The sequence below is a fragment of the Anoplophora glabripennis genome, unplaced genomic scaffold (assembly GCF_000390285.2).
Source record: "Anoplophora glabripennis isolate ALB-LARVAE unplaced genomic scaffold, Agla_2.0 scaffold358, whole genome shotgun sequence".
Classification (NCBI taxonomy): domain Eukaryota; kingdom Metazoa; phylum Arthropoda; class Insecta; order Coleoptera; family Cerambycidae; genus Anoplophora; species Anoplophora glabripennis.
In genome coordinates, this window is record NW_019416493.1 from 422735 (window position 1) to 447355 (window position 24621).

At 32.6% G+C, this 24621-nt stretch overlaps 1 protein-coding gene across 4 annotated transcripts in view; it reads right to left on the reverse strand.

Annotated features, from left to right (window-relative positions):
- Nucleotides 1-24621, reverse strand: part of LOC108907041 (LIM domain only protein 3) — a 160510-nt gene that overhangs the window by 73025 nt on the left and 62864 nt on the right. For 2 of the 4 annotated variants that reach the window (XM_018710552.2, XM_018710551.2), the window contains exons 2-4: nt 15927-16211; nt 11553-11585; nt 11153-11483 (exon numbers count right to left, since the gene is read on the reverse strand). In XM_018710552.2, the coding sequence (XP_018566068.1) occupies nt 11153-11483; nt 11553-11585; nt 15927-16077 (515 nt within the window). In that variant the 5' untranslated portion in view covers nt 16078-16211. Of the gene's footprint in view, nt 1-11152; nt 11484-11552; nt 11586-15926; nt 16212-18631; nt 18917-24621 lie in introns of all 4 variants that reach the window. The other 2 variants (XM_018710553.2, XM_018710554.2) reach the window with 2 other exon arrangements.

Genomic DNA, 24621 nt, shown 5'->3' on the forward strand with positions numbered 1-24621 from the left:
ATCGCTGCCGTAAGTGGATTATCGAAAAAAAAATTTTTTTTCCACATAACAAGGTGTCCTGGATCAAATAAAAATCGACGGGTCTCACCGTTTTTCGAAAAAAAATTGTTTAACGAAAATATGAATTTTATGCAGAACTTTTTTACCACGCTGTATATAAAATACATTCATTTCTCTGCTTGTTATGATTTTTAAAATTTCTTTAATCATCCCTTAACTTCTAGCCACCCTAACTCTGTTAATTTTAATAGTACAAGAAAAAGTCATAGACCATTTTTATGTAGAAATTTATGCTCTACAACTCATATAAGAGATTTTTTCTAGCACTTACCCCATTTGAGTTATCTTGAAAACCCCCTTTATTTTATCGTTATTCGTACCTGGCCAGGGGTTGAAAAAAAATTAATGTCACTTATTGTTATTATGTACCTCAAACTAACTTATATCAAAAATCCATAGCCCAGTTACTATAGCTGAAAATATAGTAATACCTCCGAATTTTTTTTAACTGCATCGATTTTTCTCAAAATTTAGAATTAGGCTCATCTTACCCCCCACTTCAAAATTTATATATGCGCTAGGTGTGCTTTTTGTTCTTAAGGGGTGAAAACTACCCCTTATTTGAAAAAAAAGAAAAAATACAAATTTAAACATTTTATGTAATTAAATCTTTTTTATTTATGCAGTATGAGCAATTTCATGTGCTATCTAACATGAAACTTAATGTATCCCAAATTTTCAACCCGAAAAAAACTTTAAAAACCACCCCTTTGGACGAAAAAAATTTTTTTTTCAACTTGAAACGTTTTAGTCATGCAATTAGAGAAAAGCAAAATAATGCCATTAGATTTGATTTTTATTACCTTTCTTTTTGTTCATTACAACTTTTTCGTTAAATCCAATAATTTCAGAGTTATTTGCAAAAAACTGTCCGAAAACAAGCACTTTTTTACTAAAAAATCAACATTTTCAATGACGAATTACTCGGATAGTATTGGATTATCCAAAAAAGTTTATATAACATTTGTTACTTAAAATTGACTCCTCTATCGATTCCTGTGGTTATTTTGGGCGTAAAAATTTCCACCCCCAGGGCAAAAGCACACATCGACACTATATAAGTTTTGTTCATTGAGGCATTCCCCACATTCAGTCAAAATTTCACGTCAATCGGTTCAGTTATAAAGAATTCGAAGGTAAAAACCCTGGGTAACTGGACTACCAGGCAAGTTGACCAAATTGCGATTTAAAGGTACATTTAATTGGACTATGAAGTCCAATGTTCTTCGATACCAGCAATCTTCTTCGAGAGATCTTTTTATTTCCACATTTCACTTTTAGATAAATACTAAGATTTTTCTTAGAACGACTAAACAATTTCGATATACTTATAATTTTTATTTTAGATTATTACTTATATTAGTTATTATTACAGTATTAACAGTTAGGGTCTATCTTTTACATATCTAGATTCTTGGTATCAAAGAACATTTGATCAGATTTTTTAGAAACAAAAAATGAGTTTGAATTAACTTAATAAATAAATTTATAATAAAACATTAAATTATATATTAAACCCTGTTATATTACAATTACCCACAGTATAGGTACCACATAAAATATCAAATTAATTCAAACAATTTTCCTAAATCATATTCCTTTTTGGTGATACTAGATACTAGAGAATTGACTTAAAAATATCTGTCCTGGCTGTACCAATATAAAAAATAACTGTTATATTCAAATCATTATACTGATCACTGGAAACAAAAACAACACGAAATCCAGCCAAAATACATCAACGTATTCAGATTTTTTTGGGATTGTTTTTTCTCATATAAAATTAAATTCCTTGAAAATACTGTTTTTAAAATAAAATGAACATACTATACTCCTTAATTGTCTCTGATAATATATTTTGTAATATGTATATCCAAACTCAAGCACAAAAATAGATACTTTTATAAAATTCCTAATTGACTTTTATCGTTATTCCGCTGCTGAAAGTGTTTTTGGGCTATTAAGTGAACGCAAGTTACTGGTATTTTTAAAACGACGTTATGAGAGACAATATATACTGTAATTCTAATGGCTTGTACATATAATCTGGACACTTGCCAGCAACTTGTCGTTGCTACTACTTTCAGCATCGATTAAATAACTTTGAATAATGTATGTACATTTTTTACGCTTTTGTGTTTATCATCTTCTTAAATACTTTGATATATCTCAGAAGTTCTTTGTTACTACATTTTTCATGACAACTATATGAATCTTTGTAGTAATAACAATATATTATTCGATTTGCGTTTATATTTTTTCTTCGAATTGCCAAATTACTGTATTAATCTTGTTATAAACTGTCTTCAACCTTTTGCATGATTTTGTATGCATGTTTCAATTAAAAAATACATCAAAGAGAATCCACATGAGTAATTTAGGGACAATCCCTGAATAAAACTAAGTAATATTTCTTCACATTTTAAAATTACTTGCTATTATACTGGGTGTCTCGTTTCCTTTGGGCCGCAACTTCATTTAAAAAAAAAATAAAACACCTGTCACTGATATTAATACTTTAATACATGGATATAATTTAATTTTTTAGTGTACATTTTCATATTTTAGGAGATATTCGATATTTTACGAAAGTGATAACAAATCACCAAAAACCAATGTAACGCAAGAAATACTAAATTTATACCATTGGCGTACTTAAGTCGAATGACTGACATCACCGTTACTAATTGTTTGTACATAAGTTTCAACTTTAAAATCAAAATTCTTAATAAGTATTGGGCGGAATTAAATTGTAAGAGCTTCAAAAGAAACATTACTCAACCCTCAATGCCATTTAAATATTTTGGGGTGATGCTTATCCTTGCTTGAGGGTGAAAGTGGCGGTGTCAAAAATACCAGCAAAGAATGTCCCCCTTTAATCTAAAATCGACGGGTCTGAGCGTTTTTCTACAATCTTGACGCAGTTCCTGAAAATGGCTCTGTTTCGTTTTCATTTGACCACCCTGTATATCTTCCACAGTTTCCAGAAACAATCTATGCACAAAATATTTTCCATTCACATGTGACACAGTAAGTTCAATTCTAAAACACCGACGTCTAATCACCCAGACAAACAAAAATCCTATTATGTCTAATAATCTCAAAGTTATCAGTACAGTGTAAATCGATAAAGCAAATACGCCGGCACTCCACTGATGTCCAGCGGTGCTAACATCTCTATACCAGGACTTTGTCTTGTTAAACGTTCAAGGAATTTGTTTATCTAGTTTAAAACTTGGAAACGTGAAAGTGGTAGGTATTAAAATGCGTGTGGGTTAGCTTTCGGGAACCATATGATATGGTAACGGTTAGGTGGGTACAGGTAATTTTCATATGACAACCTGTCACAGTCGAACCAATGTGTTTTTTAATTAATTATTCATTATTCTCGATGGTAATGTAAATAATGACAAGTTGGGAAGTACGGTAGGTGAAAACGACGACATTCCACATCATCAGTAGAAAAGTCTTTGACATTTTATCACTTCTGTGCTGTTTTAAATATAAGCTATAGTAGTGGATTTCTAAAAAAAACAAGAACTTGTAGAAAACTCTTCTAATTGTAAGAAGTAAAATAAATCTATAAAAAAGTAGACGTAGGTTATATTTTTTTATAGTTTATTTCCATAAACCTCACCATACAATGCAGTTTTATAAGTTCAATTCAGGACAATGAAGACTGTCACTGTTTAGAAGCCATATTATTTATGTACTCAAATATTTAATGAATTTAATTACGTCATGGTTTGCTGTAATCGTTAGCAGATGTGACAAAAAATTATGTGAAGTAATTGGGCCCGCGAAGTTTTCGACTTAAATAAAGTGACATTAAATGAAAGATTAACAAAATGATATCAAATTAAAATAATATTGCCAAAACCTGTACTCATATTTACAATTTTACCACCTTGTTGCAGTAGCAGGTCCATCCTTAAAAATGCAAGTTTTTGACCTAGGTACACAATAATATTCATAATATCAAGTCTTCATGGTAATGCAGGAGTGCCACAAAACTCAGTTCTTGGCCTACTTCTCTTCTAAATTTATGTCAATGATTTACCTTGTTGCGTGAATAATTCAGTTTAAATTTTTCAAATGCCATCAATACATGTACTCCTAATATAGAAACTTTCTTTTCTAATAAACTAAATTTTAATTCTACTAAGACAGAAATAGTAATATTTATCCAAAGAAATTCTAAATGGTTCAGTGAAACTTTTACTTGTAGGTATATGCGAGCGGTTCACCCCTAAAAAAAATGGCATGAACCGACTAAATTTTTAAAACAAAAATCTATAGCATGAAACTTTTTTTATTTTATAGTGTATTTTTCTGATAATTTACATATTTTTTTATATTTTTCGGCGTGGTCAGTCAATTGTTATAAACAAAAAAGTTGTAAAAAATAATTACTAGCCGAAAGGCTTTGAACACAGTTTTTTTATTGTAAAATGGACCAAAATAAACACTTTTTGTTCTTTGATAAGAATTCGAAAAATGCTTAATTTCCGAGAAATCTACAATTTAGCGTGAAAAGTGACGAAATTGACAAACTTTCGGAATTTTTTTCTCAAAAACTACTGAACAGATTTTAATTCAAAAAAAAAAACATAATAATCGGTAGATTTTCTACTTTAAGATATATTTTTCTAGTATGGGTCAATCATTTTATTGAATGTCTAAAGCGAGTAAAAAAAGTCTTTTTTAAAGAAAATTATGATAACAATACAAATTTATTTTATTTTACAATATCTTGGATTAGATTATACATATTTACAATAAACATTATTATGATTTTTTTTAAATCGATATATGTTAATAGTACAAACGTACAAACATCATTTTGTTTGGTTTTTGCAAGTAATTAGTAAAATTTAAATATACGATTTTTGGTTTTATAAATGGCTAAAATTGACTTGAGAGTTATACCAAAACTAAACTAAATAAGCTTTTTAAATTGTAATATTAACCTAATAACAATAATTGACCTAGCGGTCTCGAAAAATAAAAAAAATTATTGGATAATTTATTGTATAGGATAATTATTTTATTTTTATTTTTCAAAAATATTAAGAGCAATAAAAGTATATTAATTTCTTTTTTATTTAATTTTTAAATACTAAGTTTTTCGTTATTTTCGACAAGTTCTTGAGTTGAAATAAGCGTTTCATCATCAATTTCAGATGGAACATTCTGACATTCATCTGAGCACGCACAGACTGCACAGCATTCCAAGTTCGATGACAAACAGTTACAATTTTTCGTAGAACATTTTCCACTACATGAACAAAAATATTTTTGAAGCATATTTTTATCATGATTTTCTTTAAAAGACTGTTTTATACTCGCTTTAGACCTTCAATAAAATAATTCACCTATACCAAAAAAATATACCTTAAAGTAGAAGATCTGCCAATTATTATGCTTTTTTAGAATTAAATGTTCAGTAGATTTTGAGAAAAAAAATACGTCGATTTCGCCACTTTTTTCACATTAAATTGTAAATATCTCGGAAACGAAGCATTTTTCGAATTTTTGTTAAAGAAAATATGTGTTTATTTTGGTACATTTTACAATAAAAACGCCGTCATTTTTTACAATTTTTTTGTTTATTAATTGACTGACCACGCCAAAAAATATAAAAAAAATATGTAAACTATCAGAAAAATACACTTTATAAAATAAAAAAAAGTTTCATGCTGTAAGTTTTTGTTTTAACAATTTAGTCGGTTACCTTCATTTAGAAGCATCTTTTTAGGGGTGAATCGCTCCCCTAGATTTAGATGCTAAATTATCATACTAATTACGTAAGAAAAATATATATGTCCTCCTTCGTAGTCTGAATCATCAAGTATCACCACAGCTTATTAATAGCTTATCAAATCAAAACCTTATACATTCTGTAATATACACTGACTCAAATCGTGACGATTGTTCATTTAGGGATAGGTAGTCCATGTGATTCCAATTTACAGAATTACGGAACTTGGGGTTCTCTAGTTTGTTTAATGGAATATTGCTTGAAAGAAAGGCGTCTATAAGTTCATAGAAAAATACAGAGCCTTCAGCGCTGGACAAGGAATGATTCTTCAAATGTCTTGTCACTTTAGTTTTGTAATAAGAATTTATAATGCGTTTACACACAGTACAAAACAAGTCATTTCCTTTAATGCGTATGTCACTGAAACCTTCGGGATCACTGCCAAACCATAATTCCCGTCTATTTCTTTTCTCTTTTATTTCACTTTTCCTCGCAACTAATAATTGTTAATGTAAATTGTTACTATTTACAAATAATTATTTGAATACACACGGCGAATACAATTTACAGCGAACGTTAAAGGAAAGGTATCGACGCGACGCCAACTACTACAAGGTACCGTAAATAACTGAACAGTTCAAAACGCGAGTCAGCTGTGAAGGCCACCGACCCTCGCGCCGGCTCTGTTAGACTCTGCACGTGCACTAAGCCTAGATAATGATTAAATTAATAATAACAATTCCAGTTTCTCCTCTAATGCTAATTTGCATCGCTTTTATAAACTATCACTGATTTTTTTCATTAAAAATCGACATTTTAACTTACTGATGTCATTGCTTTAAGTTTTAACGTTGAACATACAGGGTATTTTAAGAATACTATAAAATATTTAAAGAATTAATAGAATTTAACACATTTGTCTACAAAAATATGACTATTAGACATATAACGATTATATTTCTAAAGTCCGCAAACACAAGCCCTCTCGGTATTTTGATTAAGCAACCCCGCGACATAAATGTTGATAATAAGCATTAGTGCGTCCCCTCGCCCCTCGCCCGAAGCTCGAGGAGGGTTCCCAGCTGGATCGATATAGTCGCGGCGTGTATAGAACTTATGCTAATAAATTAGACGGCTCTAAACAGACCGCAATGCAGATCGATGCATTATCGCACGCCACAAAAAGGGCCTAATCACGATCCGCCGTCTCATTATAATAAACCATAAGTTCATTCCTTTGTTTTATTGGGACGATTACACGCGAATCGACGGTCAGCGATACGGTGGAAACGTTTCGTTCCTGATATCTCCATCCATCGGCCGGATCGGGGTTTTTAATGGTTTTTATGGAATGTAGATAAAGTCGGTGGCAAATTGAATTTCCTGGTGCCAAGGACTTGTGGCGGTTTCCTGCGCTGATATATTCTCCGCCTGTCTTGCCGGGAATAGACAACTTGCATATAGTTTTTTAAATATCTATAATCTCAGTGAAAATTTTAGAAATCTCTTGTAGGTTGTCAATTAATATTTAATGATAATGAATCGTGACGTCATTTAGTGCGATAGAGAATCGAGAACTAAACTAAATGACGTCACATTGCGTTCCTGACCACGTGACAAAATTTAAATTTTGTATACTTAATTTTAAATATCTACAATTAATTTGACGTGTTAAAGAATTATTCTTTGCCACTATTGTTATCCGTTATAGACATTAAATTTATGCAGTTTTAAAAGAAATTGTTGCAAATTTGGCCTTAGTTGACGTTTAACAATATCTATCTATTCGATTCTTATAAATATGGAGAGAATTTTTTTCAATAAATAAGTACAATGCATTAATAATAAGCATTTTCACAAATGAAAATTGTTAACTTGAAAAATGGAGCTTAACATTAATAATGAAAATTTTTTTAGAACCTCTGGAATCCTTCTCTACATTAAAAGAAATAATTAGTTGCGGCCACAGATTGTTTAAGTTTCATGAAAAATTATTTTAATTTATATTATTTATTTATTTTTCTGGATTCTTCTTTTTAACTGTGTTTTATAAAAATATAGTTTGCTGGTGTCAGAAAACATAATAAAATGACCCATTAATAAGGTACCAATGAATTAACGAACATTGTTATAAACATTTGTAAATAGAGCCAGCCAAGCTATCGATGGAATCAGCGGTTCCCGAAATGTTTCCTCGTATTATTGTGGTAAGTCAGTAGGTATTAAAATGAATGATTATACTTGCAAAAAAATATTTCGGCACGTCGAGTTTTCGCACCTATATTTAGGTAATACTCAAATATCTCCAAGTTTGAGGACACTGCATTGATTTTAAAATACAGTGTTTAAATTTTAATTTTTTATTTATTTTTATTAATTAATTCAAAGTTTTGAAGATATTGACGCGAAATTTGATGGTTGCATTTTATTTAGAAATATTGAAAGCAACCTACTATGTATCAATAGAAATTAAAAATACACAACTTGCAATAAAATACGTTTTATTTGTTTTCCTCAAAAACGGTGCATCCTACGAAAACAATTGAAGAGACCAATTTCATTCAGAATTGATGACGGATTTCTAAAAAATTATCAAAACGGGAAAAAATCAGTAGCGTACTATTTTTTTTTATTAAAAAAATTGTAACATTCTCGCACGAACGCCACTGGTGCAAGTAGAAATATTCGGATCACTTCAAAGCGTTTTTTAAATGTTGAGTCACTGTCTTTAAAAACTCTTTGAAATAATTAATAAAAATAAATAGAAAATTAAAATTTAAACATTCTGTATCTCGGAAACGAAGCATATTTCGACCTGCGTTATATGAACTTTTTTCACAAAATAACTTCGGCAACCACTCCCTAAAATATTTCGCACTTATTTACAAACACTTTGTATATATCTTAAGAGAGATCAAATAATATAAATAAGACAAACATGTTGATTTTAAATGTCAAAACAATACTGCACTACTACTACTATTAATAAATATTCCGTAAATAACCACTGACATAACTCTAAGGACCTTAAAATTTTTAAGTTTTGCATCTTTACAGTATTTGTGTCACTTAATCCTATTTATATCATTTTTCCACCAAAACCATTCAACAATAAATAATATGAAAATAATTTCCAAACACAAAAATAGACTTATAGTACCTAATTAGGCTTCAGAAACAAGTACAACGATTCTACTGAAATGATCATAAAATAGTAACAATTGCTTCACTGGATAAGTGGTGGATCATCATATCTCCAGCTATAGAAGCAGATAAACAAAAAAATTCATTGTCAAAAGTAATTGAAAACGAAACGTAATAATTCTCTGTCTTGAAAACAAAAAAAAATTGTCGTTAACCTTAACAATTTACCGAGGTGTGGTATTTGATAAGATATATTTTTTATATTTTATTTGTAAGCTTATTTCAGTGTGTAATTTTTGGTTAGGCAAAACTAGTTTAAAGAAAATAACCCTAGATTTATACTTCTGCTGCAAAGGTATATTTCATATATTTTTTTCAAAACGTCCAAATTAATAGATTTTAAATAAAAACTGAAATTCATGACTTATTATCAGTATATATCAGCCAATAGTTGTGTTGAAAAAAGTTTCATACAATATATTGGTTAATATGAAATGACTTTAAGGAATTCCCTGGCTATGGCAAATCTGCCTACAAAAAAAAAACAGTAAGAAAAATTTAAATTTTACCGATAAACAGAGTAATTTAATAAATAACGACATAAGCGAAACTATCTATTTTAACAATTTGATTTTAGTAGTATTATTATGATGATCATCATCAACCAAAAATTAAGTTGATCCGATTTTTACAAAAGGAAATTTGGTAGTCACTGAATATTATTTGTAATAAATCACTTTCTTTATATCCTCTTACAGAAAATGAAATATTTTCATTAGTAACATTAAAAATGAATTTAATAACCATATCATAATATTAAAAAAATGTACTTGTAATTTCATTTGGAACGCAAATAGTAAAAATTGATTTTCGCGTAGTACCTATCAAAATTTAGTAAATACAGGGTGATCACCGAGGTATTCGAGATAGTTATGACTAATTTTAAGCAAAAATGATTATATTCACTTTTCCAGAATTCCTTACAGTTCTTGAAATATCGGGATTTGAAGTTGTCAGATCGTATGGGCTGTTGCTAAAGAGTAAATTGCACTATTGATACTAGTGAGCTAGGTAATAATAATTAGCCACTTAGCTGGGATTAGAAGAAAATTATTGATTGTCAGTTCGTTGCCATCATTTAACAGTTGTGCAAGACACTTTGCGAGAAAACAGACTGCATCCCAATCATTACCAAACGGTACAAGAACTTCTCCCCACGGATCTTCCCCAAAGAGTTCGTCTTTGTGAATGGTGGAGCAATCAAGAACCCTTTCCTGTGACGAAGCTACATTTTCAGAGAAGATTCTCAGTACATCTTTGGGCTGGAAGTAATAAAGTTATCGGACCACATTTCTTTGACGGAAATTTGAACAGCGAGATGTACCGGGCCTATTTGGAAAACGATCTACCTCTAATACTTTAGGACATTCCGCTTCAAATCAGAAGGACGATGTTCTTTTTACATGATAGTGCTCCGTTCCATTATGGAAGAGATGTTACTAATTTTCCCAATGAAAAGTATCCAAATCGATGGAATCGTGGTGCTTGGCCACCACGATCTTCGGATCTCAGTCCGTTGGACTTTTTCATGTGGGACACGTAGACAATTACCTATTCAATGAGAAAGTCTATCTGCAGGGACCAACTCATTGAGAATATTCAAACAGCGTTTGATGATGTGAAAAACAATGAGAACTACAACTGGGAACGAGATCTTCGACAGAGAATTAGGTGGCACAAGGCGGTGATCACATTGAGCAGCTTTAATAGAGTTACTCTGTCATTACGCTTTTATTAAAATAAACCACATTTTTTCTAAGCCCTCTAGTCGCAACAATGTAATTTACACTTTCGCAACTTCCGAAACGATCTGGCAACTTCAAACTTCGATATTTCAAGAACCATTGGGAATTCGGGAAAAGTGAATAGAATCATGTTTGCTTAAAATTAGTCATAGAATTCATATACGAAGTATCTCGGGTACCTCGGTGGCCACCTTGAACATTTATGCCAATTTTCTTGAGTAGTGTTAGTTCCGATTCAAATTTCGCGCTTTAACTACTGTCAAAAATATGGCCCTAATTTGATTCCACTAGAACAAAGGATTTCGGCAACATTGTGCTTGCTTCTGAGCCGCCACGAACGATGGTCTCGTGATCGCAAAATCGAGATGAGTAGCAAATTTACCTCATGTAGTCCTGCTTGCAGAGGATCATGCCGCCTTTGGTGAAACACGACGTACCGATGTCTGCCAGCATGGCCGCACAACACGAGCACTTGAGGCAACCGTTGTGCCAATAGCGGTCCAACGCGTGGAGGAGGAACCGTTCCACGATTTTGCCGCCGCACCCCGCACATACTTTCACTGTGTTGTTGTTGTTATTGTTGTTGTTGTTGTTGGTGATGGAGGGGTTGTGGTGGGGGTGGTGGGGCCCGTCCGATGGGGGTCCCGCGCTGGTGAAGGCGGGGTGTTGGTGGTGGTTGTGCGGGTGCTGCTCGTGGGGGCCGTTGGGGTGACCTGCAACAAGGGTTCATTCAGTATCTCAAGATCATCAGCCAAAATCGGTTCGAATAGAGAGAGACTAACTGCTAGAGTCCCAGTGGTGGTGTGCATGCAAAACTGAAAGGAAATACCGGCTTTAATACAAAACAAAAATTGTATGTGGACACTTATCACCGTTACATACAGATCCCTTTTTAAACCAATTATACAATAGACTCAATAGAGCTAACAGAATAGTAGAGACCAAAACTACAATTAAGGTCATTTCGAAAAAATTGATTTCTTTCGCATGACTTTTTGACATGTTATTTTACGGTCACCACATTTTTTTATGTAAATGGTGACAGAAGTAGATAAACTATGCGTTCTGGCTCAATTTGCATAAATTAAGCATGAAAATGGATTTCCTGGAAGAGGGTTTTTTGCTGGATTTTGGGGATTTTAGAAAAAATAGGTCTATGGTTTGAATTAGCCGAAAAAGATAGCCAAAATTAAGACAGGTGAGTGAAGAATTCTATTTCAGTTAATCCAAACAAAAATCTTTTTTTGAGATCTTCTCCAAACTCGAGAAGACCCCTCTTGCTCGCGGCTAGGAATGGCGAAGGCGTGCCGGCACACCTGGACCCTATACAGAGTGGGCCAAATAATGAAGACGAGTTAGGCATAATCTTTTTCGGATAATTCAAACCATAAACCTATTTTTTCTAACATCCCCAAAATCCAACAAAAAACCTTCTTCCAGGAAATCTACTAGAACATCCATTTTCATGCCTAATTTATGCAAATTGAGCCAGAACGCACTTAGTTTATCTACTGACAAACAGCCAAAACATTAAGAAACTGTTCGAGTATTTGTAAAAAATTATTAGATATGCATGATTTATTAAACATTAATGGATATTGATATGTGAATAGGCATACGTTGCTAACCGTAAGTAGAATTAATTTGTTTTAAAACAAAAAAAATTCTGTACATCGGACTAGACCCCTATAGGTATCCCAATGTTTTCGAGGTCGCTAAGTCCGAATCCGAGGTCTGTTTGACCTTGTCAGGTCAGGTTAAAGATCATTTCAAGGTCAAACCGAGAAAAATCCCCTATGGTGAGGGCAACCATGGTTATTATGTTTTTTGTGTCGCTTAGTCCGAATCCGAGGCCTGTTTGGCCTTGTTAGATCAGTTTCAAGGTCATTATAAGGTCACTCCAAGGTGAAACTAAGAAAAATCCACTATAGCAGGGGCAACAAAAGTAATTAAATGTTTTTTCGGGTCGCTGAATCCAAATTAGGGTTCCTTTTGTTTTTACCGGGTCAAGATCAATGTCAATTTGAGGTTAAACTAAGTAACTTCTAAATAGGCTTTAGTGGGAATATTCCAGTGTTGTTTTGGTCGCTTTATTGGGACTCCATTTGATCTTGTTGCATCAGGGTCAATGTAATTTGAAAGCTACTTAATTCTAATACCTATTAGTTGGCTTGTCTTACAAAGCAATTTTTGCATCGCTCATCTATAATGGACCGAAAGACTCTCAACATTCACGAGTCTTTACATTAACATGATCTGACAAGGTCAAACAGACCTTCGGACTCAGCGACCCCAAAAACATAATAACCATGGTTGCCTTCACCATAGGGAATTTTTCTCGATTTGACTTTAAATGACCTTTAACCTGACCTGACAAGGTCAAATGGACCTCGGATTCAGAAATATTTACTAATCCAGTGGATATGGAAAATTATTTTTATTTCAATATTTACTTTTGCTTCCATTCTTAAAGCACTATGTTTAGTTTGCGAATCTCAGCTTCATTTTATTAGATTTATTTTAGTTTTCACCTCAGTTTTCAATTCATCTGTTCATATTACAGTGGAATTTGTATTGTGCGGTATTGCCTTTTATTAAATTTAATTTTGTAAAAAGATAGAATGATGAGGCGTTTTGTGTAGTTTAAGTCAACCTTATATTGTTTATTTCAGTGTTTAGCGACGCTGCGACGTGTTTGTGTTCAAGAAAGATGAAATTTGATAACAAAGCAAGCCTGGCAACTGGGCATACGCTCGCAGCTGGCGTGCGCAGTTGTTTGAGGTTAGGCTAGCGTGCCCAGCAGCGGCATATGAAAATGACGAAAAACAGCTCGAAAATAATCAGTTTCCATAACGGAATATGAAAAAACAATATGTGTTACTAATGTCAATATAAATATGTTCCTTGTTCAACGTTAAGGTGGTTAAAGAAGCAAACAAAATTGTATACGACATAAATGCAAAAAATAACTGCTTAGAATTAGCTTAAATGGACCTTTGCAAAGTACTAACATAGTCAAAGCTTATAAAATAAAAGAAATTACAGTATTAACTAAAACTGTTTCCTACTTTCAATTTTTTTTAACAAATTTTCATCATGGTCTATTGCGTTCTTGAATTCAGGAACATGTGACCATTCTCTCAGAAAATTTTATTGTACTTTAAATGGTTCTAAACGTTTCCAATTTACATGTTTATGGAATAATAGCCATAAAATCCTTAAGTAAATTTATGACAGGCAATAAAACAAGTTTTAATGAAAACTAGTTATTTTCAAAAATTAACTTAAGCTACAATAAAAACAATAGAGGAGGTAAATTAGAAACAGCTTCGCACGTCACAGCAGGTAGTTTTATTGCGAAATCGTATAAACAAGGATAATGATGCCAAGGTTTTGATATCGTGCCATAAACTATTAACAATTATACTATTTTTTTGGCTGTATTTATTTTACGTTTTTACTTACATCACGCAAATCAAACAAACATTTACTAACGTCTCCAAACTTCTTCACTTACTTGGACGTTATGCTACCTCTTTGTATAATTACCTTCAATACCTTATTATTGTCATCTAGCCAATAAAAACATTCATTATTTTGTGCACCTGTTCTTTTTTCCACAAAACTATAATTACGTACAATTTTATGCCTTTTGTACGAGTTTTGTTTACCACCAACATGAATATGAAGTAGAGTTTAATGTAAGACTATATTATGCACCATATGGCCATCCACTTTTAATATATAAACATTAAATTTCAAAACAATGACAACAGAATGTTTATAACTTAATTTATTTTAATTACTATATAAATTTCCAATTTTCTATACCAAACGTAAAAATGTTCTGCTTAAAGTATAAATGATCTGGACAAAGTAGGGCCAAAAATATCACATAAACTACGATACAACTGCTTCTATCGCAGCATCACTAAAATATAACTTGATGATGACTTGTTGAAGGTAGAAATAGTTACAATTAGTTGATTACTAGAGGATAAAATTTTATATGATCATAAAGAAGATTAAAAAGTCATCCAAATGATTCAGAATGCATCAATTTGACGTATGTATATTGAAAAAATAAAAACGAATGTCGTTGTTAGTTTAAGCAACAATATTTTTATTAATAATGATATGGGATCAAAATCATCAAACATCTAGTATTGATAAAGTTACACCAAATCAGTTTTGTACCATTATTTTTTCAACAGCTAGACATTCTGATATATACGTATTTTGTTATTGAAGATATGTTGCTTCGTTTGTTGAGATTTAAAATCTAGGTTTCAGTTTGTCAGTGGTTTATCACATCAAAAATGATTTGGCTCAAAATAACAAAGATTCAGTAGCTTTATCATAAATCTCAGAAGTCAGTTATTATATGTTGCAACTGATTTAAATTTGATAGATTCTTGATTAGCATTCCCATGATTATGACCTGATTCAAACAAGAAAGCAACTATATTTTCATGACTCTTCTTGATCAGCAATTTTCATACTTCTTTTGGTTGAAGCAATATGATTTCTATTAGTAGTAAAACATGATTTTAATTAATTATCTCAAATCAACATTATCTAGTCTCAATAGAGTTATACCAAATCATCTTGGGATAATTTTCTTTCTTAGTATCCTTGATTATATCAAGAATTCAGATAGTATTTAAAATATATTTTAACTAGTTCAACCAAACCAAAATATGACATGATTAATCCAAGTTTTTACTTAAATTAAAAAAAGACGAAGTTGATGAGAACCTTTATTATCATTTTCAGAAGTCGAAACTAAAATATTTAAATACATGAATATCTTCAGTTCAGATAGAAAGAAAAATGAGGAAGGAGACATCCAAAAAATTCAGTACATGTTAGTTTAATCTGCATTATGTAAATCTGATAAATGACATTATCAACTTATACGTTTAGCATGGTTATGTAAAATGTAAAGTTGTGTAAATCCCAATTAGTTTGAGAAATCCAATTATTATCAGACCTTTCGAAGTAAAAATTACTCTCTTTCACTCTACTCTAGATTCAATCAACAAAATCTCAGTTAAAGATCCACAGAAAGACCACTCGACTATTTAATTTGTTGATGTTGTAATCACAATTCACTTTTACATCATATTTTGACTTAAAACATCATTGACCCTTACCGAGTGTTCCTATGGCGTGTCCGTTCGTCGGGTGCATACGATTGTGAGGTCCCCCAGGTCCAGGGTGGCCGTGGTAGTTGTTGTTATCGGGGGAGGGGGGATGCGGAGACGTTAGCTCCGGCCCCCCGTAAGGATGGTAGTGAGGATTCATTGAGGCTAGTGCACTGGCTGCCAGCTTGACGGCGGAGGCGCTGTCCAAAGCGCGCACGGTTACAGGAAAATTCTTGCCGGACTAAACGAGAACAGCGGACCCGGTCTGGAGAAGGGGTTCAGCTACGGTCCGACCTGAAACAACGGAAAAAATAGTCAGATCCAATTCGTTTTTCTTCATTTCTAGTTCTANACATAAGAAAAAATATAGTAAATTCAATTTTTATAATTTTATTTTATGTCCTAAAGTAAGGAGTCAAAAAATCAAAAGATCAACGTTATAAGCTAATTTTAATAGGATAAATGAAAAAAAATTGAACGGATGTGAACTAATTCATTAAATGTTCAAAATGACGGCCATTATTGTTTAGGCACATTCTTAGTCTCTTTAAAAACGAATCACTCAAGTAAACGTGTGGTGTCGAATTTGCCGTAGCTCGATTCTGATCCTCGCTTTAAGATCTTCCAAATCTACTGGTCTTTCTTTGTAGACTATACTTTTTAAGTAACCTCACAAAAAATAATCACATGGATTGAAATCGGGTGACCTTGCTGGCCATTTAATGGCACCTCCGCGACCTATCCACCTTGCAGGAAATCGTTTAGATAATCTCTTATGGCACTTCCATAATGTGGAGGGGCTCCATCTTGCTGAAACCACATTTGATGAATTGGACCTAGAGCCTCCAAAGCATTTACAATGACACCAATATCGATAATTTTGTTTATTATAAAATCCATGAAGCATAAAAGTGGCTTTATCGGTGAACACAATCATTTTGCCAAATTCCAAATCCATGTTAAAATCTAACATAGTGTTACAAAATTTAACACGTTTTGCAAAATCATTTTGCACAAGCTCTTGAACAAGCTGCATCTTGTAGGATGAAACTTTTCCTTGTGGAGATGTTTCAACACAAAACTGTGTGAAATGGCTTGCACCCTACCAACTTCCCGACTGGACAAATGTGGGTTCTCTTGTATTGACAGCAGCACTTTAAAGTAGTATCGTCATCAGTAGCTGTTTTTGGCCGCCCTCTATGTAGAGTTTTAAATTTTTTTAACAATTTGGAAACACAAGATTGTGTTATTTGAGGTATGTTTGGATGAAGTTCGTTAAACAACTCGCATACTTCCCGCTGTGTTTTTTTCTGTCATCATATCCCCACCATTATTAAAACCTGTATTCTTTCCGTTTCACTTAATTCGAGCGCCATTATAACTTACTAAGTACATATTTAAGTACACAGAAAATTGAGTAAAAAAGTACGTTTACTGCAACAATGCACACAATTACAAGCAACTGACAGCTAGTGACAGTTTCGCATTGATTTTGGCATGGCTAACTTGATGTTAATAATTATTTTGATAAACAGTGTCAAAAGCATAATAGAAAACTTAGATTTTTTGTATTTTTTCTTATGTGACCCCATTAAAATTGTATTGTATCGTATTTAGAAGGGTCAGTTACCTTGGCAACCACATTTTTTGTGCTACGAAAGATTGCTTGATATCACTAAACGGGAAAAAATTTCCCCTAACACTTTTATTAAAACATGTTTTTGATATGACAAATATTTTAAGAAATATAAGCAATATTCCACAATTTGTATCCACACTGTATATGTATTTTGTTATTGAAGATATGTTGCTTCGTTTGTTGAGATTTCAAATCTAGGTTTCAGTTTGTCAGTGGTTTATCACATCAAAAATGATTTGGCTTAAAATAACAAAGATTTAGTAGCTTTATCATAAATCTCAGAAGTCAGTTTTTATATGTTGGCAACTGATTTAAATTTGATAGATTCTTGATTAGCATTCCCATGATTATGACCTGATTCAAACAAGAAAGCAACTATATTTTCATGACTCTTCTTGATCAGCAATTTTCATACTTCTTTTGGTTGAAGCAATATGATTTCTATTAGTAGTAAAACATGATTTTAATTAAGTATCTCAAATCAACATTATCTAGTTTCAATAGAGTTATACCAAATCATCTTGGGATAATTTTCTTTCTTAGTATCCTTGATTATATCAAGAATTCAGATAGTATTTAAAATATATTTTAACTAGTTCAACCAAACCAAAATATGACTTGATTAATCCAAGTTTTTACTTAAATTAAAAAAAGACGAAGTTGATGAGAACCTTTATTATCATTTTCGGAAGTCGAAACTAAAATATTTAAATACATGAATATCTTCAGTTCAGATAGAAAGAAAAATGAGGAAGGAGACATCCAAAAAATTCAGTACATGTTAGTTTAATCTGCATTATGTAAATCTGATAAATAACATTATCAACTTATACGTTTAGCATGGTTATGTAAAATGTAAAGTTGTGTAAATCCCAATTAGTTTGAGAAATCCAATTATTATCAGACCTTTCGAAGTAAAAGTTTCTCTCTTTCACTATACTCTAGATTCAATCAACAAAATCTCAGTTAAAGATCCACAGAAATACCCCTCGACTATTTATTAATTTGTTGATGTTGTTGTAATCACAATTCACTTTTACATCATATTTTGACTTAAAACATCATTGACCCTTACCGAGTGTTCCTATGGCGTGTCCGTTCGTCGGGTGCATACGATTGTGAGGTCCCCCAGGTCCAGGGTGGCCGTGGTAGTTGTTGTTATCGGGGGAGGGGGGATGCGGAGACGTTAGCTCCGGCCCCCCGTAAGGATGGTAGTGAGGATTCATTGAGGCTAGTGCACTGGCTGCCAGCTTGACGGCGGAGGCGCTGTCCAAAGCGCGCACGGTTACAGGAAAATTCTTGCCGGACTAAACGAGAACAGCGGACCCGGTCTGGAGAAGGGGTTCAGCTACGATCCGACCTGAAACAACGGAAAAAATAGTCAGATCCAATTCGTTTTTCTTCACTTCTAGTTCTAAGCTAATGCTCTTATTCCGGGTAAGTTCTATTAACATTAAGTCAACCTTTGGCACCAGGTACAGTTTGAACAAGATAATCTTGGGGGATGCGCAGTAGCAGGACCAGGAAGAGCGACTGTATTAGATCTGAATGGACATGTGCTATTGTTAAGGTGTTATGTTTTCGTCACTATTTAAGTCTACTGCTCATCGCCCAACTGAGTTAAATTTGGTCAAGAGGCAACTTTCGAAACATTTTAAGGAATGAATTTAATTTTCTTTATAATTGCTAATATGCAATTAGTAATTATTTATTTTCACTTCAATTGCGTAACTACAATATCATCATTTTTCGTTAATAAATCAACGTTGCGCTTATTTATAGGCACCAGAAATGAAGCGAAGGCTATGCTTCTCTCTGCATATCTTAAATATCTTGTACATAAGGGTTACTTCATTTGATTTGTTGTTGTTTCACCACGCTCGGTTCTTATGGTTTTTTAACTGAATAGAGGAGGCTAGCCTCCGTTGCACTTCGTAAGCTTTCAGATCAGAATCGGATTCTGCTTGGATTAAAACTTCTTGGCTATTTTTTGGTTGCGGGTTTTCTCTACTATTATTTTTATTATTTTAATACTCGAAATGCAGAAGCAGGCACATTAACGAAATTTTTTGATAGAAATATAATTAGTTTGGGCCTGACTGAGTTACTGCCTTCCGTCAGAGTTGAGTACATAATCCTTAGAAAACTATTAGAAAAATTGTAATAGTCATGTCATTCATGTTGATAGTAAAATAAACTTTCAGAAATTCAACTTAAAATTAACTAAGATGCAAGAGTCAAACGTACCTCCAAAGCAGAAGGTAACAGATCATCAAGAAAAATAAATCAAGTGACTAAGAATTGTAGGTTTGAGTGCATGGTCTGTAATAATCGATAACTAAAAATCTGCAAAATAGCAGAGATGACTTCAATTGAAGATGGTTGTGGAATGTAATAATTAATTAATTAAATTATTTTATTTGCTATTTCTTTAGCAACATAGTATAACGAAAAAGTAGAGAATAAATTATACATTTAATGACTGACATGTTGAAATGATCTATATTTGTTATCAACGAAAAATTATGTTTTTTTTATTAATTGGAAACCCAAAGAGGCGGACCGTTTGAACTCAAAATTTTCTTATAAGATGTCATAAATTTGCTCTAATTTGACAGATTTTGTATCTTTCATTCCATGGTACACTTGAAAAACGAATACACTGAATTTCCGATATCAATTGAAGAACCAAAAGGTTGACAGTATGTACCAAGTTCGGTCGCTGATGCAGCAACTCGGCATTGAATTATTTGAAAAACTTGTTTCCATGCATTGGGCCACTGGGCAATAAATCTCAGCTGTTGACAAGTGGTTGACAAATTGTCCAGCAGTGCAGTGCAATAATGTGGAATTTGGTGTGTTTCAGGTAATTTTAATTTATTATAGGCACCTTCTATAATCAATCATATTACAATTGCGAAAGGGAGAAATAATATTATAACATGACATTTTGGAGACCTTTAGAAATGGAACAAAACGAAATTTGCCATCAATATAAGAAAACTTTTTTAGGGACGCCTATGAAAGTCATTAAATTTTATTGCCAGACGTTTTTTACATGTTCAACTGACTTCGGAAAGACTATACTTATTAATGGTAAAAATTTTGAAGACTATGGTGTAAATTCAAAATTCATAGAAAACAAAAAAATTTGACAATTTCCAACTTATTTATCCAGTGACGCCAGCGGCAAATTGATATAATACCAGCCAAGACAACTGTCATTAAACATCAATATAACCGGGAAAAACACGAACCAGGCAAAAAATGCCCATTAAGATCATTATCGGCCTACTAATCTACCGCCCAGAATCTAAAGGGCACAGTTTATTTTAATTGCATGCATTGTATTTTGTGCGGTTCAACTGTTTTTTTGATAAACATCAACACGGCTGGGCAGAGGTCGGTACTCCGTTGAAATCAAAGGGGACCCGATGTGGTCGGTGACCTTCGATTGCCATTTCGCCGTTTTTGTTTTGAATTAACTGCTAAGGCTAAATGGCGCTTTGAAATGGATACTGCACCGCCCACGGCCAGACCATAACAAAACAACTATATTCAAGATTCATTCTTCAGTAAGTCAATAAATTCGTCAAAATATGCAGCATATGTGTANAGTTACTGCCTTGCGTCAGAGTTACATAATCCTTAGAAAACTCTTTAAAAAAATGATAACAGTCATGTCATTCATGTTGGCAATAAAATTAATTTGTTAGAAATTCAACTTAATTTTAACCAAGATGCAGATGTCTTTAAAAAATGCACCTCCAAAGCAGAAGGCATTAGGGCACCAAGAAAAAAAATCGAGTGACTAAGAATGATAGGTTTGAGTTCATGGTCTGTAATAATCGATAACTAAAAATCTGCAAAAAAACAAAGATGACTCAAAATGAAGATGGTAATCTAGAAAAATATAGTAACTAATAAAACACAAGTATTTCCGATGACTTCATGATTGTGGATTGTAATAAGTAATAATTAACTCAATTATTTTATTTGGTATTTCTTTAGCAATATGGTACCTATAACGAAAAAGTAGAGAATAAAAGTAATTATAAACTATATAGTTTTTTTATGCCCGCTTTTGGTTAAGTTGGGCAAATGCAACATTTAGGGATTTAATCACTAACACGTTGAATGAGAAATAAATATAGATCAAAATTTATTTGTTATTAACGAAAAATTATGTTTTTTTTTATTAATTGGAAACCCAAGGAGGCTTGCCGTTTGAACTCAAAATTTTCTTATAAGATGCTGTAAATTTGCTTTAATTTGACGAATTTTGTCCTAGTGGTAGAGCTTGAAAAACGAATACACCAATGGGTATTTAGCCAAGGCATTTTGGTGTACACATTGCAGGTATTTCGAGACATTTTCTTGAATTCTGAGGCACTTTGAGACATTTGGAGGCATTTTGTAGTATTTTAAGGCATTTTCTGGAATTTCCAGGAATTTTGATGCATTTACGAGGCATTTTGAAGGAAGTTTTGTATTGTGCGGATGCGCGTATTAGTTTGTCCACGAGGTGCTCGATGAGATGCATTTTATCATTCGACATCAGGAATTCAGGGTGACCAATTAGGCTCATGGGTATTGAAAATTGTACAGTACCTTAGTGGTATTTCCTTGATTCAAATCAAGAAACGGGTAAGTAAGTAACCACTTATTTATTTATAATAAGTAACTGCATTCAACATGAATAGCAGTGGCGAAGAAATTAATTTGTTTGAGGAATACGTATGTATTAAAAGTTTTATTTTTTAACTGAATTTAAGTGTATCCTAAACAAAAAATAGAATGTTTTCGAAAAGTTTACCTTTACGTCATTGCCCCTTGGTTTCCATTTTTACATACCTATGTAAAACAGGTCATTTATCCATTATTCTTATTTTTTAAATACTTTGTTTAATAATGGCAAGTTATTGTTGTCTAAAAGCATTATTTTACCTCCGTATCGAAAAAAATAAAAATAAAAGAGCTGCAGATTTGTTAAAATAGTTTTTATTGAAACAATATGAATTACGTATCTACAATGTACATCAAGATATTCAGAGTTATTCATGTGCCTGATTTAGAAACTTTACGTATTTTTCGTTTTTAAAAAATCAAATTAATTCCGTAAAAGAAAAATTATTATTCATTCATGGTTTTAAAGTTGGCTATCTTTGTCACCATCTTCTGATTTCCCTTACTTTTTCATTCACCTTCACTGACACAAGTACTTTTGTCCTGGATTCCATATTTATTTACCTAAAAATGATTATTTTTATGCCTAAAATAAGTTTAGAAACCAAATGTACTTATCCGTTCGAATATTTTTTCTGGTACTTAATATGTGTTATGAATTCGGACGAGTTGCTGTTTAAAAACCTCATAGTTCAACTTTCTATGTATATTCCCGTTGCCGAGTTTTTAGTTTCTCATTATTTCACTATTTATTATACAGGGTGTCTCATAATAAGCTGCCAACCCTGAACAGGCCGATTCTATGATCAAAACTAAGTAAAAAAGTTCATATGAACATGGGTCCGGAAATGCTTCCTAAGGGCACAGGGACCCATTGAAGAGGGAGGAATGGAAATCATTTTTTTGCAATATCTCTCAATCGCGTTGTGATAAATGAATGAAATTTGGTATACACAGCTAAATTTTGATGAGCAATTTGATGGACTAATCCATTTATTTCCACAAGGTCCATTGGGGTGGGTACGGGGGGGCCCTTGGTACTTTGCGTGTGTAACTTTTTCATCTTTGACTTTTTAACAAATTGGACAGCAAATTCCGTTTTCCCGAACTGTTTTACGTTAAAAAGGTACTCTTGTTTCAAATCGTTATCTTTAACGGTTTCTGAGAAAATCGCTCTTGAATTAATCGCACTTTGGTCAATTCCATAATAATTTAAACAAAAAAAATTTGTTTGTTTAAATTTAATCTAATTTTAATAAAAAAATAATAATAAAAAATTAAATTAATATTTATGACATTTCGGTGGCATTTAGCGCATTTCGAGAATATTTCGGAAATTTATTGTCGTATCGAGGCAATTTGTGGAATTTCAGAAGCATTTTATTTTGGTGCGTTTTTCTCAGGAAAGGCATTTTGGTGTACAAAATCTGGACAGCAAAACGCCCCTCGAAATACACGGTACTTATTAATGGTAAAAATCTTGAATACTACGGTATAAATTCAAAATTCATAGAAAACAAAAAAATTTGACAATTTCCAACTTATTTACCCTAATCAGTGACGCCAGCGGCAAATTGATATAATACCAGCCAAGACAACTGTCATTAAACATCAATATAACCGGGAAAAACACGAACCAGGCAAAAAATGCCCATTAAGATCATTATCGGCCTACTAATCTACCGCCCAGAATCTAAAGGGCACAGTTTATTTTAATTGCATGCATTGTATTTTGTGCGGTTCAACTGTTTTTTTGATAAACATCAACACGGCTGGGCAGAGGTCGGTACTCCGTTGAAATCAAAGGGGACCCGATGTGGTCGGTGACCTTCGATTGCCATTTCGCCGTTTTTGTTTTGAATTAACTGCTAAGGCTAAATGGCGCTTTGAAATGGATACTGCACCGCCCACGGCCAGACCATAACAAAACAACTATATTCAAGATTCATTCTTCAGTAAGTCAATAAATTCGTCAAAATATACAGCATATGTGTACACTATTGAGACGTTGTAAAAATGGGCAACTTAGGACAGACGATCGAGACGCAGGCTGTGTCCTCGGTCGCACTAAATGACGTCACAATGCGTTCTTGAATACGTGGAATGTAATTTTTTACATAATTTCAACCGTCTATAATCAATTTGTAGTATTAGAAAACATATTTTTTTTTACCACTGTTGGTGTTGGTTATAGACTACAAATGTATGCAGTTCTAAAAGAAATCAAATTTTCATATGCGAGTTCTCTACTGCACAAAGGCATTAAGAATCTCGATGTGATTTCAAACTTTGAAATTTTAAACCTTATTAAAATTATTGTTTCTACGTTATTAGAAACTAGAATGTTCAACTCAGTAATAAAGTCAAATTGCAATTTCA